The 18,235-nt window shown below is 35.4% G+C and overlaps 1 protein-coding gene across 1 annotated transcript in view; it reads right to left on the bottom strand.

Moving 5' to 3' along the window:
• Window positions 1-9,864, bottom strand: part of LOC120637902 (homeobox protein B-H1-like) — a 57,458-nt gene extending 47,594 nt beyond the window's left edge. The window contains exon 1 of the mRNA XM_039909962.1: window positions 9,595-9,864. Coding sequence (XP_039765896.1) covers window positions 9,595-9,733 — 139 coding nt within the window. The 5' untranslated portion in view covers window positions 9,734-9,864. The remainder of the gene's footprint in view (window positions 1-9,594) is intronic.
• Between the last annotated feature and the right edge of the window lie 8,371 nt (window positions 9,865-18,235).

Below are 18,235 nucleotides of genomic sequence, written 5' to 3'. Positions count from 1 at the left end.
TGTGTGAATACAAGAACAAGTACTAAGACTTTTTGATTACGTTGCTCCGGAGCCTGGAATGCTTTGTGCCTGATATCTGAGCAGACTTTAACATTTTGTTGAAAAAGACTTTTTGTTAGTTCATCAAAATTTATGGAGATAATATACCAGCATCAAATCATATTGTTCTGCTTGAGGAAGCCTATTAAATTTTGTCTAATTAAACAATCATTATACTTAGATGCGTTCAATATTAATTTAAAAGTAAATAAGAAGATTTTCATACTACATATTTTGTTTATAATTAGAGATAAATATATGAATATAACAACGGTCTATATTTTGTTTTAAAATATTCAATTATAATGTATAGAATAATGATGAATAATAATTTTAGCTTACGCTTAAAACTCTTAGCTTGTTATTTGGTGTATTAGCTAAACGTAACCTTTTATATGGGAAGAAAGTTTTTCAAAAAAACATTCTCATGTAACATCTACCAGTACCTATATTTTATATCATAAGGACTCCAAGATGATTGATGGACCGGGGATTTCTGAATTTTGTGAAATAAATTTATTTATTAAGCGATATAAGTACACACTGAATTGTTAATTCACTGTTTCACTAATAAACTAATATGGTCACACATTTATTTTCGTAAATTATAATAATTCCAGCGTGCAAGCCATCTCTGTATCCAAATGCCAATCAACCAACAAATAAACTAACAGACAAAATACTACTTTTATTATATTAGTATATTACACGTATTCGTGATAACTTTTATAAACTGGAAAATCTATAATTGTTATTTACAATACAATTGAAAAGTGTTTATTATACAAAAATCTCTAAGAGATGCTAAACATGAGGTTTGTAAATTAATTCTAGATAAAGATCAATTGTCTTAGATACTGTAATTAGTTCCCAGCTCAGTAAAATTAAAACTTAATGAGGTATTATAACTCCGTGAAGACTACAAGTAGTCTTTTTTAATTAATGAAAATCGTATGCTATGTTCGGTTTACATACAGCCTAATTGTTATTAAAGGCGTTTAAATTATTAAACTAGCTTATGCCCCCGAGTTTGTCCGAGTGCATTTTGATGTGTTTTTTGACAAACCAACTCTTAAGGTTTTATATAAACACAAACTCAATTGTTGATTCTTACTCTACAAGCACTTTTGAAACACCAAGTCTAATTGTAGTGACTCTCCAAGTTCATGGTTCTGAAGGCAGACTCTACCGCAGCAGTTGCTCCTTTCCAAAAATAACAATTTCAATTTAACATTGATTTTCCTATCTTGTGAGAGATGAAAGCGACAGACATAGAATAATAACAAAGAAAAAGTGAGCATTTTTACGAAAAAGTCAACAATTAGATAAAATATACTTTATATTACATATACATACCGGTCGATAATTAAACTCATAATATGTATAAAAAAATTTTTTTTTAAAGAGTCTTTGCTATTAAAACGGCCAACAGAAAAGGTACTGCCCAATTTTATAGTTATGTCAAGCTGTTAAGTCAAACCACATTGCATAGCGTGAAATTCTTGGCTATAATGCATTATTGTGTCCTTTGAGCTGACTTATCAAAATTATACTCCTAGTCTAAGAACCGGTATCTAACTTATGGTCTAGGGACCGATGACACTCATTCTACATTTAAACTTCAATCAATGACAGATATGCATTCCCGTAGAATATGAATGAATAAATGAATACACTTTTATTGCACACATAAAAATACCTTGTACTTACATACTCGTACCATACAAGGTACAATTGGGCGACCTTATCGCTACATAGCAATCTCTTCTAGGCAACCGATGGCGTAAAACACAGCTCAAGAAAAGAGGAAGATGGTGCATATAAATAAATATATATATTATACTAGTGGACCCCAACGCCATCTGTCGGCCTGTTTTGTGAATCTAAACCATCCAGGGTGCCACCCAAACGCATACCAATAAATTCATTCAAATCGGTCCAGCCGTTTAGGAGGACATACACACGCACACAAGAAATATATATATAATATATATATATATATATATAAAGATGAAACACAAGTTTTCCAGTTTTTGTTTATACTTAAAGCTATATACTTATAACCTATAATATTGATGTTCTTACCAAACGTCACAAAATTATTTTTGCGTAAGCAGTTGCGTAACATTTAGGTTTAATCCTTCCTGCGCAATTAGTAATTTTCCAGATTTTTAACGTGAAAGTGAAATGGAATTAAATACGTGTAAATAACATTATTTTATAGATGCTTACAATCATCGCATGCACTTTAAAATGCCATATCTTGACGGTGACTGAAGCAAAAGCGTCAACGATATCAAAATAATACTGCTTTAAGAAGCCCCATGTGCGATAGCGAAGCATTATGTGTAGCGGTGTCTTAAATGTAATGTCAAGGCAATCAAATGAGTCGAGGGATTTTTATGTCAAAATAATCAGTCAATTTGTTTAACATTCAATCTAACGGTCACCTATTTAATGAGCATTAGCATTCACAGGGGCATTACTTAAAACGTTTTATAATTAAGGTACCTACTGCTTAACTAGCTTTTACGTGCGTCTTTTTCTATGGATTTCTTCCTTTTTCATGCAATAGAGTGCATTGTGTGTTTATAAAAAACCTTTCCGATTTAGGTCAGGTTTGGAATAAATTATTTTTCTTATATTTTGGCAATAACCTCGTTGGTCCAGTAATTGTCGCCGGAGAACCAGTGACTGCCTCGTTGCCTGATAATTGCCGGTTAACAAATGGTAATGGTGCCATATAAACGAGCTTTAAATCTTTTCTATTAATGATTGGTCTAGATTTGGCTCTATGAGGGGTTAAGAAATGTTTATTATTTGATTTTTTCCAAGAATTATTTGTTCCAAAGCGGTGTTTAGAAAGTGTCGTTTGGCGAACTCCTTGCCTCGGAAAAAGCTCCATAAGTTTTTAAAAATATTTAATTCGATTAATTTCGTAACTGTATACAAAAGTATAAGTAGTCCGAAAGGGGATTGGAGATATATTATGTGAAATGTTCTATTAAAAGATATTTCTATATTTTCCGACCTTCGAAGGTCAAGCGTCAACGGGTGCGGATGAAACATGATCCGAAACGTTTTTGTAACAGCGGCCAGCGAATCAGCGAGTGTAACAAATTTTGTGTGACTTTTATTCACGGGTATTAGTTCTAACACGATTGATACCTACGTAGTTCGGTGATCGATTATTCGCTTACTCCTCGTCGAGCCACCAACTCGTTCCACCAGTGGCACGAGAAGGAATTGTTATTCCTCGTCCTTCCACTGAGTCCGGATGATGCTCTACTTAACGTCCCTTTAGATATAACTCTATAGTATTATACTTAAATAATAGTTGTTAGTATTTTTTTCTAACTAGTATACATTTGGGTACTTGTATTATTAATAGACTTCATAAAAAGTGGAGTATACACTACAAAAATGCAACCGAATTGGTTGCATTTTTTAAATATGTTTGTTACCTCAAAACTTCGTCAAAAAAAGACAATAAAAAGTATTGTCTTTTTTATTTTAATTCATCGGCCATATTTCATTTCGTTCATACTTCATTCATATCGGGCAACACCGAGTTGGTCAAGTGGTTCATTCGAAATAAGAACCAAGGACGGGTTTGATTCCCGAATCGGGTCAAGATGATAGGCATGCAGTTTTTGTTAAAAAATCGCATTAGGTACCAGTCTGGAGTTAGGAAATTGGTGGTGTCGACCACTGCGACTCGGCGGGCATGTTAAGCCTTTCATAATAATCTATGCTCTAAAGCCCTCCCTCCTATGATGCCTGCGCCTAGTTGTGGGACTTTAATAGGCTGACAGTGATGATACTTCTTGTTATAGTCATCGGTATGTGTTGTTTATGATAAAGTCGTTTAAAAAGGTTTACGTAGTATTTAAACATGCGCTTTTAAATGTATTTTTAATCTATATTAGGTACAGCTATTGTAAATAATGAATCCTATTTGCTAGAATAGGTACTTACTGAGGTATAGTTGTGACTACAAATCTTAAAAACACTCTGAATTACCTTATAAATATGTATGTTCCAACCTAACCTAACTTTAGACATTAGCAGTAGAACGGGAACCTCCAGACTTTATTTATCTTCTTGCATTTTAAAGTCGCTCACTTGGTATAAAATGCACCCACTCAGTATTTCTACTCGCCTACTTTGTTCCTCTTACCATAAAATAATTGAATGCTGCTTGGGCATGTATTAGAGTATATGGGTCGCTATAGATTTTTTTTATATTTATAATTATAGTATTATATAATATACTTAATATTTTATTTGCTTTATTTGTAATATCCTAAAAGGTAGGAAGCTAAGGAAGTAAGGTACTTTTTTTACATTGTTATCAATGAACATTGATATTAAAGTTTTTTTTTTTTAACAAAGTCTAGTTCATGACAATCTAAATTTAGCATTCATCCGTTATAACAAAAACCAATGATTTATTAAGCTTTCCAAGCTTTTGTTTGTCTTCTGATTTAATACAGAGATGCCACGATAATATTCAAATATAAACACACAGACTTTGTAATTAAAGTTGGTAGCTATAGTGTAGGGTCCCACCGCTGGCTTAGCAGTGGGCCCTGAGAGCACATCGACATGTTTAATCACCATTATCATATATCTGCTTTCCGAACCGAGCTGCAAAACGAAAAAAAATGTTTCCTTTAGAAATACCTGTAAAGGTTTAAGTTTCTGGTTTTTCTTTAGGTTTCTGTTTGGAATATCACGGTTGAATGCTAAGCCATCGAATCATCACACTTCATAATAAATATGGACGCTTGTTTTGTAATCACGGCAAAACGATTTTGATAGGATTGAAATAGTCGCTGCTTTGATAAGCTCAGGATATTTTTTAGATGGTTTGGTAAACTCAGGATATTTTTTTTTTTGCACAAGAAGCACGAATAAAAAATCACGGACGGTACGGGTTATCAAAGTTATCCGAGTTGTAAAGTATAATGCCTAGTTTTAGTCCAACCAAAACCTATTTATTAATCTGCCCCGTCCCGAATAAAGGTACCTACTTTAGCTTACATTCTCACAAGATGGTTATATAATAATCACTTACTTTAAACCAATAGAGGACAGAAGCAAGTGCAAGTGTAACAATTACAGAAACAAAAAGAAACTATCGCCAGTCTATAAATTTTTCACTGCCGGACATACCTACGCCCACTCTCTCATACAAGGAGGTTTTAAAGCATAGAACTACCACGCTGCTCCAAGTCTGGTCCGGGCAAAGAAAGGAATAAAGGATCCACAAAGACGCAAGTTTAACTGAGTTACGACAGAGAAAAATAAGTGCCTAACACCGCAGAAAAGGAGTAGCGCCTGCTTCTTGGTCACCTTGCCTAGACGTGCCTATTTGAGAGGCATTATTCATTTATAAATATTTTTGTAGTAGAAAACTACTACAATGCATTTCTGACAGTGTTGCGTAAATAATTAACAAATGTTCCTATTATGATACTGTAGATATAGGTTATATATCACAAATACTTTTTTTTATTGTGATAAGTTAATTATCAAAAAACGTTACGTAATGATTTGTATACATTCCTAGAATATCTTTTCCACTATTTATTCTTGCTACGTTATTCCTTTTAATAATACAATGAAAAGGTTACATAGAAGTAGAGTGCCGACGGACTCATAAATAAGTGAAAAAATTTGGAGCGCTTAGCTCCTTTTTTCGCGTAAGTTTTTAATAAAATTAATTCCATCAAATCAATTCATTTAAATTATCATGCCGTAAATATTGATCCACATAATATCTTGTGAGCTAAAAACGTATCATTATTTAGCCCAACGACTAAATCCAGTCATAAATTAGGCACCAGCGTTTTGGGTACCATGGCCATAAATGATTATATGGCTGAGATATATATTAGGCAAAAATTTTTCATCGTTATTATTGTTTGCAAATATTCAATTCATTTAACGACAGAATATTGAAGGTAGATATATAAAAATACCAATAGCAGAAAAAAAAGATCATAGTGGGTTTTAATCACAGTTGGTTTTTCAGATACCAAACAGCTATTAGACATAAAATAATCCTTAAGGAATCTGAATTGTTGTAAAGATTTTAGTATTAAGTGATATCTATAGCCAAGAAATAAAAATTAATAAGCTATAACTAAATAAATAATAATTTCTAATAGCTAGATTAAAAAGAGAGTAAAACAATTTAGAGGCTGTTCTATTTAACCATTACGTGATAAATATCGTTCAATACTTTAATAGCTGCTCAGAAAAGTGCCATTGTTCTACTAATTAGTGGAACAATGGCCACTTTTCTGTCACCTAGTAAATCTCAAATCGCGTGACTGATCGGTGACGCCGCTCCCGTATTATCAGCAATCATACCTATTTAAATATCAAATAATTAGAATATCCAACCGTTAGCGCTGTATGAATAACTAATATATATGTCTAGGCCGTTTTCTTATTAGAAGATGCAAATAATGCCCTTATAATTCGCCACTGAAAGAATAACGCCTGTCAGTTGGTCACATAAAATAATAATAAATATGGCATAATTATAATATAGTTTTTATGATAATCATTCGTGAGTACGGCAATTAAACAATTAAAATATTTTTATCGGAAAGCAACGTCACTTCAAAGATACAACGTCCATTCAATCTCGACCTGCCAGTAACAAATTGTTTCAACAACTGCTCCTCGGAACTTTACAATTGCCTTTTACCTAACCATGTGGTTAAATTAAATGTGGTCAAGTTAATTTGAAAATGTATCATTTAAGTCATAGATTTCAAAACATACAGAACCCTCATTGAGCCATTATTGCATAAAGTCAAAAGAGTCCAAAAATAGCAAAACGCCCAGCGCACTTCTGACTTCACACCCGCGGAATGTTGCTAGCTCACAAACTCTTTCTCGTTTCCACATTTTATGGTAAACGTTTAGAATATTAGAGGTAATAGTTACAGTCAGTTGCTAAATAGATTGAATTGACTAAACACTTCGAGAATCGAGAAACTCTACTCAAGTACAGTGGTTTTTGATGCTTCAACATCAGTACACTGTTTTTGCATGTGCTTAAAATAAACAATTGTTTCAATAGTTAGTAATTTGCATATCCAATGGTACTATGGACTTAAAGTTTGTTTAAATTAAGAACGCTTTAACCCGCATAAGAACAGCGTGGGCTGTAAGCTTAGCTTGATCCCATTAAATATTAAGATCATAAGAGAGTATCATCCGATCCCAGCAATGGGTCAATATAAGTTAATTGACATCGGGCATTTAGCTACTGGGCATATTTCTCCCCGAGCGTAATAATACCTAACGGATTCATCGTAATAAATAGATAGAAACATGGTTACCGTAACATCATTACCAAATGTACTAAAACAGGAAGATAGGTACCGGCCGAGGATTCTTATTTTTCCTGCTTAACACAGGATGTGGGAACGAATAACGAATCAAAAATTAAATTAATTTAAATTATGGTAGTTAAACGAATATATTAACACGCTTTTAATAAGATTAATTTTGAATTTAACTCTTAATTAAGAAAATATATTGTAAAAATGAATATATTTTGAAGTAACAAATATAAATCTAGAGTTCTATAACTGTAGTTTAGATACACCATTATACAAAGAAACAAAACAAAATAAAAACCTAGTGTTCTACAATGTCACAATGTATCACAATATATTGTTGCTACTGCACTGTAGGAGACCCAGTAGCGTGCATAGACGGTATGCACAGGGTATGCAGCTGATATAAAATGAAGAAAATATCCAGTACGAGTTTTAAAAAACTAAAGGACATGCATTGTAAGAGTTGTAAAAAGCCTACTATTAAGTATTCATAACTCGTACTGGAGATCTTCATTAAGTATCATCTGCATACCCTATGCATACCCTATATGCATGCCACTGAGGTGACCTGTATGATGGCAACAAAAATTTGGGAGGTAGGGTATTTTGTGCCCACAAAAGAACCATTAGGCTGACTAAGATATCAGTTAAATATACGAGTATGTAATCCGCCAGCTCACATTCAACCACGTCGTTATAAAATTATTGCAAATAAAATAATTCAAAGAAAGATAACTATATTGTTTGTTTTAAGTACAAATTCACATGTTTTAATATAAAAAAAAATGTTTTTGTTTTTTTTCGTCTGTTAACTGTCCAATATTAAGGTTTGATGACCAATAACTTATTCAAAATTATGAAATGGAAATTTCACTTAATATGGAGTTGTCAAATTAGGCAGTACGGCCTTTTATATAAATTGTAATGTTAACACAAATGCCAGTGTGACGTTTGATTACTTTTAAATGAACGCTTAAGGGACTGGTGGACCTTTTCCTTAAATTGTTTTTAAATAAGTTGTTATGTCAACGCCGGTCTCGTTGAACTCTTTTATTAGGCGGAAACAACAATTGTTAAAATTCACATTCTAATCGAGAATGAAAATAAAGAAATGTGTGCAATTTCTTATTAAACTATTTTTTTCATTAATTTACGTGGTTTTAAAAATAATATCATAGTAAGTTTTAGACTTATGCCCGTTTTCATTAAACCTTGGAATCGCCTAAATCGAATGCCTGACGAAAATGTTTTACCAACTCTTAGGTAATGACTACTGGTCAAATGTAGATGTTTGTCTAGATTAGGCGTAAAGTATCGTTAGATTAGGCGTTACCTATCGAGGCATTGCCTTGTTTGTGATTGAAGATAGTATTATTAAAGTAAGTAGGAATTAGTGTAACAATTTATATATTTTTTGCATGCCATCTAAGGCGGATTGTTTTTCCTTATATTTTATCTACCAACAATGTAAAACCAATCAGCAAATAAACGAATTGAGTTGAATTGAATTGAATTGTCGTTAATCGTTAATGAAAACGGGCCTAACTATGTAGCTTTATTGGTTGATTCAAATATTAATACCTAACAGCCGAAATCAGGCTGCGTTAAGCATCACTTTCTAGCTTATAATCCAGATTGCCTAGTTTGATCTGAAAACAAGTAAGCAGGGCAAGATTTAATCTCAGAAAAACACCAACAGCTAACGAGATTTTAGACCTATGATCGACATATCATTTAATTCAGCTTTGCGTACTTTATATTTCCTAACAAGTTGTCTTAATATTTAAACAACCTTTTCCTTAGGTCTTTGGTATAAAATATAATTTTAAAAATAAATAGAAACATAGGTACATATATTTATGTATGAAGATAAAGTCTTTTTAATTTGTAGGTTTTTAAAACTAACTTGCTTATTTTTCCTGTTTTTCAAACAATTGGTAGGTACTATACGGTAAAGAGTATTTTTTTTTACATAATAAAACATTTAGAAAAAAATTGGCATAGGTAGGTACATATTAAGGTGTTTATGGGAAATGGAATCGTTAAGGTATGAATCCATCTTTAATCTTACAAGACAGAGCACACTTTTGACGGTAGGCGTAAAGCAAGAAGATTTTTTTGAGTAATGCTTATGTGCTTATATGAAGTGAACATCACTGCGGGTGTGCAGCGTATCATGATTACTAACCTGGTGAGTCCGTAGCTGATCTATCCGAGTCGGAATCCCTGTGCGCGCTGAGGTCCCGGGGCGCCGCGTCGAGGATGTCCGTGATCATGAATCGGGTCCGGGGCGCGCGCGCGTCGCGCTCTTCCCGTTGCACCGTCATCGCCACGGCGCCGGGGCCCACGCCCGCCGCCGCCGCTCCTGCTGCATCCAGCGCCCGCGAGCGCCACCCGCCACCCACCGCCACCTCGCTGGCCCCCAGCGCGACGACCGAGCCGCCGACGCGCGACGTCGACCCTACGCGCAACTTCCACACGCGCGATGCCCGTCACCGCAACAGACACATCACACAGAAATCTTTTCCAGCCGCGCTTCAACTTTACTAACAGTCTTTCATCGCCTGATCACAAAACAGTACCACATGCAGAACTTGATAGAGTTACAGAAAGTTTCAGGACACTATTATCACAGCCAAATTCGGGGCTCACTTTGTGTTCGGGGTAACGTCAAATCATCACACAGAACTTGAATCCATTTGTGTAGTGTGGTTAGAGAAGTTCACAGTTTGCCGCCGCGATTGAGCGCGTGGTAAGAGCTAGAGAGAGGTGAGCGTTCGCGCAGGCGTCCGGGCCGAGGTGTCGGCTGTGACTGAGGGCTGAGGCGGCGGCGGGCGGCGCGGCTTAGCGCGGAGGCGGCGCCGGCGGTGGGCGCGGATCATACGACCAACGGCGCGACGCGGATCGCGGGGCGTGTCGAAGCCATGTTGCCTGAGAGCAGCCTGTCCGCGGTAATGCTCTTTTTGCCGCGGGAGAAAGCTCCGCGCGGATTTAAGCTTTTATACGTGGATAAAACGCTTTTATAGGAAAATAAAGCGTTCTCGCTGCGGAATATCGCGCTTTACGACGCGTTTTACTGAAAGTTGGCGACACTATATGCTCGTAATTGGTTCGCTTCGGCCAAATTGAGGCTAGCGTGTCGTAGACGGCTATTTGTAACTGATATACGGATGCAGTTTAACTCATTTAAATGATGTATGGGTATGTTAACATTTAGTGACCATGCACCTATCCATAAAATTATTTTTTTGCCACTTTGTAGTTTGGCACTGAATTTAGCTCGATACCTATAATATAAATAGCCCATTGAAAATATAAAACTACTTATCGTTATAGGTACCACTTATATCTCTTTGTTTTTTTTAATAATAAACGTAACTTAACGTGCGTGGAGCTTTTATAATAGCGACTAACCATTATGTTGAAAGAAAAAAATTGCATAAAGTGGTTCAATTTGTAAGTCACAGAAGAGTGACCCCAGCTCAGGCATTCGTAAATACCTTCGTCGATATTAGGTTCAGGTAAGCACCTATACCTACCTAAGGTATCCATCGCAAGTTCTTTTGATAACTACCGCAAGGTATTACATCATACTTAAGTTAAGAGTTCAAATAGGTATAGGTAAAGCATTTTTTTAGGTCAAGTAGAACCAGAGATTGACCCTTAAAAAAGCTGCTTGTCGTGGTAGTTTTAAATTCGCGGCTACTCAATGTTGGAACGACCTACCTCTGCCATTTCGAGACATCAGCATATCTATACTCTCTTTTAAAAAGAAATTAAGAGAGTATCTTTTGCAAAACTAAAAGATTTGAACAAGGGATTAAAGATATTTTTTTTTTTAATTATATAATACTTGTAAAGTATATATTACTAGCTGTTTCCCGCGACTTTGTCTGCGTTTGTTTTTGTTTTGGATGTGGCATTCAATTTAGTTGACGTTCTAAAAAAATTTAAGTATTCAAATTCAAAATTCAAATTCAAATTCAAAATTTCTTTATTCATGTAGGCCTATCACAGGCACTTATGAAGCGTTCATACATAATTGTTTACATAATTGTAACGGGATGGTGATAACTTCGTTCGCCAACTTAAATCTAAAGCTACGAGGGTTCCAAACGCGCCCTGGTCTAAGAAGAGCCCACAACAAACTTAGCCGGGTAAATTTATTTTTTATATTATTTATATATTCAGTATATTCAGTACCTCTGAGGAGTTCTGTCCTCTATCTTCAACCAAATTTATCAGATCTACACAAAGTTTGGACAAAATTAAACACATATTATAACCTCTATAGTACAAAAATAATTATTTAAATCGGTTCTAATTTGTCGGAGTTATGGTGTAAAATCGTCAAACTCTTTCATCCCCTCTCCCAAAGGAAGCTTAATGTCGGGATAAAAAGTATCCTATATGACTTCTAACACTTCCAAGAATACGTTTACAAAGTTTCATGAGGATCGGTTAAGTAGTTTTTGCGTGAAAGCGTAACAAACAAACTTACATTGACATTTATAATATTAGTAGGGATAGGGATAGGGATTTTATAGTATTTCCATAGTTTTTAAGCGTTGCTCTGTCAAGTGTCAGTGCCAACCGTCTAAACGTCACGTCTGGCTCCAGGAAGATCAGAGCTCGGTTTTTAACAGACACAGCAAACATGCTTAGTGTAGACTATTTTGGGATCACACCGTTTTACCATTGTTGTGTAAGCTATGAATGTTATTTTAACTTTCGTGTGTGTATACCAAAATAAAAGATTTATCTTTCTTTCTTTCTTTCATTTTGCTTCGTTATTAACGACCGAATTTTTATCACAATTGGGTCATATTATGATAATTAAGCTTAATTAAGCCCCACGAAAAAAAGGAGAATCAGTATGGTATAATTTATAATTTCTTCAATCCTTATAATCCACACCAAAATAGATCTTTGGCAATGTACTCTCAAAAAAATTTAATTATCATAATATATCATGGAATTCCGCAAAGTAATGCCTGCTTCTATCCAATATCTTAAATTTGGGCAGTATTTATCTTATTCTGACGTAAGTTATACCTACAAAAGTAGACCCAATATAAGCGTATATGGCCTACTAGTAGTAGACTCTCTATAAAAAGACAAACTTGACGTTTCTATGAACTATCATAGATTCTACTGAAAGGAAACCGTCAAGAAACTTAGTGGTAGGGTGCTCTTTAATATTCTACCTTTTACTTGGTTGGACTTAAAATTGTTGTAGAAAATATTTATTACTTGTTTTTTAGTTGTACTTACTTATAACAGAATCGTTTGTCAAAAATGTTATTACAACATTATTTTAGAATTTCACAATATTATTTTTCACCTTGTGTGAGATGAAAGTGGAGCGGCCCGCTTCCAAGTGATCTTGTCACTAAGAAATTTAGTAATAAAATAATTCAAACTTATATTAAATGTGTTTTAATATTTTGTTATTGCGACTTTGTTTTCTCAATCAGCCTAGTGATTTTTGAGTTATGCTCTAGCTGCATATTTGTCATAGTTAAAATTCAATATTCTTAATACTAAATTCAAATTCAAAATGAGACATTAATGAGACACTGGGACCGTCTATTTTAATTTGTTTCCATTTTCCTGAAAAAGAGTTATGTTGATTTTATTGCGTTTCTTATGCAATTTTTAGTTTTAAGGACATTTAAGGACAGTTTATTATCGTCAGATGAACTGCAAGTCGTATTTAAACTAAATGATCCTAAGTTATTTATGAGCCCAGGGTGGGGTTGGCACGGTTGCTTTATATTTTTAAGTTAACTTGTAGAGTTATTATCAACTAAAATAGAAATAAAAATATGTAGGTGTTGCGAGAATAGTATAAGTGAGAATTTCACTTGTATAAGGGCTTATTGAAGTTATACAAGTGAAGTTCGAGTGCCGAGTTCGAATCCCAGCACGCACTAGAGGTGCGTGCTGGGATTCGAACTTTTAAAAGGCATCCATGTATCGGCATTTGTTGGAACTTAAGGTATGACAATGCAATAATTAATAACCGCTGCTTTAATAGCGTTTGATTGAGAAATTATGTCTGAACAACACTACTTTGAATATACCATACCACGTCACGCCGTGTCGATGTCGGCATCAGCACGATACTTTTAAATTTTTTGACTTAAGTTGTTTGGCTTAACTTGTTAGTTTTTTTTTTTTTCATTTTGAAGTCATAGACGTTGTATGTTTAATTCCAATAAGAAAATAATTATTTATTATTAGTAGAAAAAAAATCTAACAAGTGCAAAACAACTTAATTTGTTTAAGGGCTTTTATCGCTACCTTCTGATAATTAATGAATTATTAACAAATTGTGTTGACCACTTGACATAAAGTAAGAAAGTGACAAAACGTATGTTCAGGATATCCGACACTTGTCGTAAGGTGGTGAAATAAGCCCTCATCATCATCATCACATCAACCATAACCGGCTCTCTACAGGGCACGAGTCTCCTCCTATAATGAGAAGGGGTTTAGGCCGTAGTACACCACGCTGGCCCAGGGCGGATTGGTGGACTTCACACACCTTTGAGCACATTATGGAGAACACTCAGGCATGCAGGTTTCCTTACGATTCTTTCCTTCCCGTTTAAGCGAGTGATATTTAAATTGCTTAAAACGCACATAATTTACAAAAGTTAGCGGTCCGTGCTGGGATTCGAACTCCGAACCCCCAAAAGTTGAGTCGAAGTCCTAGACTGGGCTGTTACCGCTTAAACGGCCCAATGATTTGATAAATTGACAAACTATTTTGCTAGTTACTGGAAAAAACCTAAATGCAAGCTAAGTCGCGGATAGAGCTTGTTTACGATTTTTTTTTAATTTCCATTATTAGATAGCCTTTAGGTAAGTGATGATGCAGTCTGTAGAGATAGTAACGGGCTAACCTGTTATGCTCAGAGAACCGATGGACGTTGGAGCCGAAAACGAATCGCTGGGAGACGCTGGAAACCAGTGGCATAGGACCGCGAATTGTGAACTCCCTAAAAAAGACCTGCACATGATGTCATGTCAATCAGTTAAAGTAACGTGATGATGAATCTGCTGTGAGCAGGTCAGTTATAATAAACCGATTTTTACAGCCGCCTGGCGCAGTGGGCAGCGACTCTGCTTTCTGAGTCCAAGGCCGTGGATTCGATTCCCACAACTGGAAAATGTTTGTGTGATGAATATGAATATTTTTCAATGTCTGGGTGTTTATCAGTATTTTATAAGTATTTATGTATATAATTCACAAATATTAAGACCTGCTATCTCTTTACATTTTACGGAGAAACAGAATTACACAAAAAAACGCGATTTTATAGTGTCTTATCATATATGGAACTTAGTTACTTCGATCGAAGTAAATCAAGAATCTATCTGACGGCCAATCAAGAATCTATCTTATCTATTTGACAGCCGATTGGCGCAGTGGGCAGCAACCCTGTTTTCTGAGCCCAAGGCTGTATGTTCGATTCCCACTATGTTGGAAGAAATGTTGTGTGATGAACATAAATGTTTTTAAGTGTCTGTATGTAAGTATATTGTCAGTCATCTTAGTACCCATAACACAAGCTACGCTTACTTTGGGGCTAGATGGCGATGTGTGTATTGTCGTAGTATATTTATTTATTATTATTATTTTTTAATAAACCGATAACCCGTAATTGATGATAGTCCTAGCCACTAGGCTATCACCGCCTTTATACATTACATACCTGCTTCTTATAGTATTCTATTATGAGAAAAAAAATCCATGTTGTTCTTATATGGGGGCAATAAGAATTTTTCATTTCACGCTCGCGTAAGCCTCTAATCGTATATTTAATTACGAAGCCATATTTTTTTGTTCTACATATAAGTTTACCCAGTATTAGGTATAAGCTTGTTGCCCGTGTTACTAACACAAATAAGAATTGTTTCACGTATTACATTTTATGCAATTTCCCTGCTGTATGCATACCCTGGTAAGAAACCGATAGGATAGTAATTGAGTATTAGTGTCTTAGTAAGTAGACTTTATTTGTAAATACATATAATAAAATCGTTAAAGATTTTTGGAATCAAAATAATTGGGAGAAAACCATAAAAAAAAAACTCAGTAGAACTTTTTTAAGAAGCTTTCGTAACTGTAACCTCACCTGGCCAGCGATATGCTAGTTATATTAAACCCCTAATCGGTTTCTACGAGGCGTTGTACTGGAACGGTTTATCGCTTGGCGGCACGTCTTTGTCGATAGGGTCGTAACTAGCTACGGCCAAAGCTTGTCACCAGACCAAATTCTAAAAAAATATTTCTAGTCAAGTCTTAAGACTAATGCTTGACCACACTCTATAATAAGTGATGATGCCGGCTATGAGAGACGCCAATTCACTCTTGAATTGAAGGATATTTTTGGGAATGGGGGTAGAAGGAAGGCGAAAGGGCATTCCAGATTTTAGCGGTGCGAATTAGGAACGAAGAAGCAAAACTATTTGTGCGAGTCCATAGGAAATCAACTACGCAAAGGTGCAGATTCTTACGAAGCCTTGCAGTTCGATGGTAGAAAGGTCAAGATGGAACCAAATTAAATAGTTCCTTAGCACACTTCCGAAATATATCTTGAGTACCGAAACACAGGCAACCTCGCACCGGTATTCCAAACTTTGGAGCTAGCTTTTTTTCTATAGCCTTGTCAGCGATTAGTGTCCTAGCTCGGCAATTCACCGAATCCTAAGAATCAAGCTGGTACTTAGCAAAGCCATCCCAAAAATGGCCTCGACGGCATCCACAGCCGAACTTGAGCTTGGTACAGGGTTACAAGCTGTTCTGGCGTGAATACCGCTTCACCTTGTTGTGGATGCCATGGTTTTTTGTATTGCCCAAAGTTGAGGTTGGACGATAAATTAATACCTAGGAGCTCAACACTGCTAGGGAATTAGACTCCCAGCAGCAGCAAAACTGTAGCGGAGAGCACTGAACCCTGAGCGACACCGATGTGTATAGCCATCAGATCAGACGAGGAGCCAATATAACTTGAAAGAATCGCCCGCGCAGGAAGTATAACATGCAATTGTATAGGTAAGTGGTTAGCCATAGACTGAAAGCTTGCTTAAAAGATTTTCGTGCCAGACCCGATCAAAAGCTTTCGATACATCCAAGTGAAACGGCAAGCGCCTCACCATCCTTGTCCATGGCTTCGCGCCAGATATGAGGTACACACTTATAAGACCACAACGCCCACCACTGCGCCAGGGGGGGAAAATTAACCGCGGGAAACAGGAGTTCATGGCGGACTAAGTTAACTGCTAGAATTTGTTAATAAAAAGCAGAACAACTTAACTCCTGCACTGGCAGTAATTTCACGGTCGCCGACGACGCTGATCGCTGAAAAACTCTAATCATACCCGTTTAATGGCGACTGTTTGCAATTTATATTACAAATATGATAATTTTGAATCATAATAAAATTATTATCCGCCGAGCACTCGGCAAACTGGAGCGTTTATCGCGCGTTTCCGTTGCCCGTTATCGGTTTAATGTTTTTTTATTATCGATTTCTCGGGAACAATTAGTGGTAACGTCTCCGTACTTTCCGGCGGTGCCGGCCTTTTGAATTAGCGATTGTCCAATACATTTTGTACGAATTCTAAGAATCTTTATCTGGTTCTGTGTAACAATTTTTATTTAGATTAGGTAGTATTACTAACTAAGATAGATCTCAAGCATCCAGAGACTGGTAGACCCTAATACAATGCTTATGCCCATTCACTGAACCTAGGAATCGTCCAAATCTAATGCATTATGATTTTGGCGATATCTATAGAAAATAACGTTTCACCAACTCTTAGGTGATAACTATTAGTGAACGGTTCATTTAAGCCTATATATATATATATAACGGAATATATAAATATATTTATATTTTTATTATTTTTTAATATATATCGGTCTCACAACTTTCGGAGGTGTGCAATAACGTATTTACAGACATGGGTAATTAAAAATCTTTAAAATTTGAGCTATTGAAGTAATATCATAGATAGGATACATAAATCCTTCCCAAAGATTCCTACATCAAAAATGCCCTCGAAATTGTAGACGAGTGTTTGTACCTCACACACACATGGTCCAGTGACTTAGATCCAATTTTTTTTAATAGTACTAGATCTTTTTGCAACAGCTCTTCCTCTTCTCTTCTCCTTTATTTTAATTGTGTATTTTTTAATTTGGTGTACAATAAAGTGTATTTCGTTTTATTTTCATTTCATTTCATTTGTTCTAGGGACAATCGTCAATTATACCTATAAAAAATGTAGAGGAAGAAATGTTTTTGGAAACTTCGTGAAGTCTTTCCATTCACAATTTTGGTGTCCAATAAAAAACCAATAAGCATAAGGCAACCCTGGTCTAGTAAACATGTTCAGTTTATTCAGATTCAATCACGTTAGAACTGGTTGCATCAATGAATAAGCGTTATTTACAGTTTTCCTAACTGACTGACACGTACAATCGGTATTTTTCCCATGGATTATAAATATAATCATTTGGATGACATAATTAGCCCCTCCTCCTACTTTTCTCTTACTTCTGTACAGATAGCATGTTACTTTTATTTTGTTAGATATTTTTACTGCGTTTAAGTTAAGCTTTTTGTCTTGGTATAATCTACAATCAGATAGACTTAATTGTATCACTGGTTGCACTATCCCGTTTTCCCTAACCTAATTCTCTACCATAAAGGGTTGTCTGGAGGAGATCGCTTAAAGCGATAAGACCGCCTTTGCGCATCTTATATATATATATTTTTTATTGTTTTGTTATTTCTTGTTTTCGCTTTTAA

Source organism: Pararge aegeria, chromosome 4 (genome assembly GCF_905163445.1).
Source record: "Pararge aegeria chromosome 4, ilParAegt1.1, whole genome shotgun sequence".
In the NCBI taxonomy this organism is placed as follows: Eukaryota; Metazoa; Arthropoda; class Insecta; order Lepidoptera; family Nymphalidae; genus Pararge; species Pararge aegeria.
The sequence above is the reverse complement of the archived record's forward strand: the minus strand, read 5'-3'. Positions and strand labels throughout refer to the sequence as shown.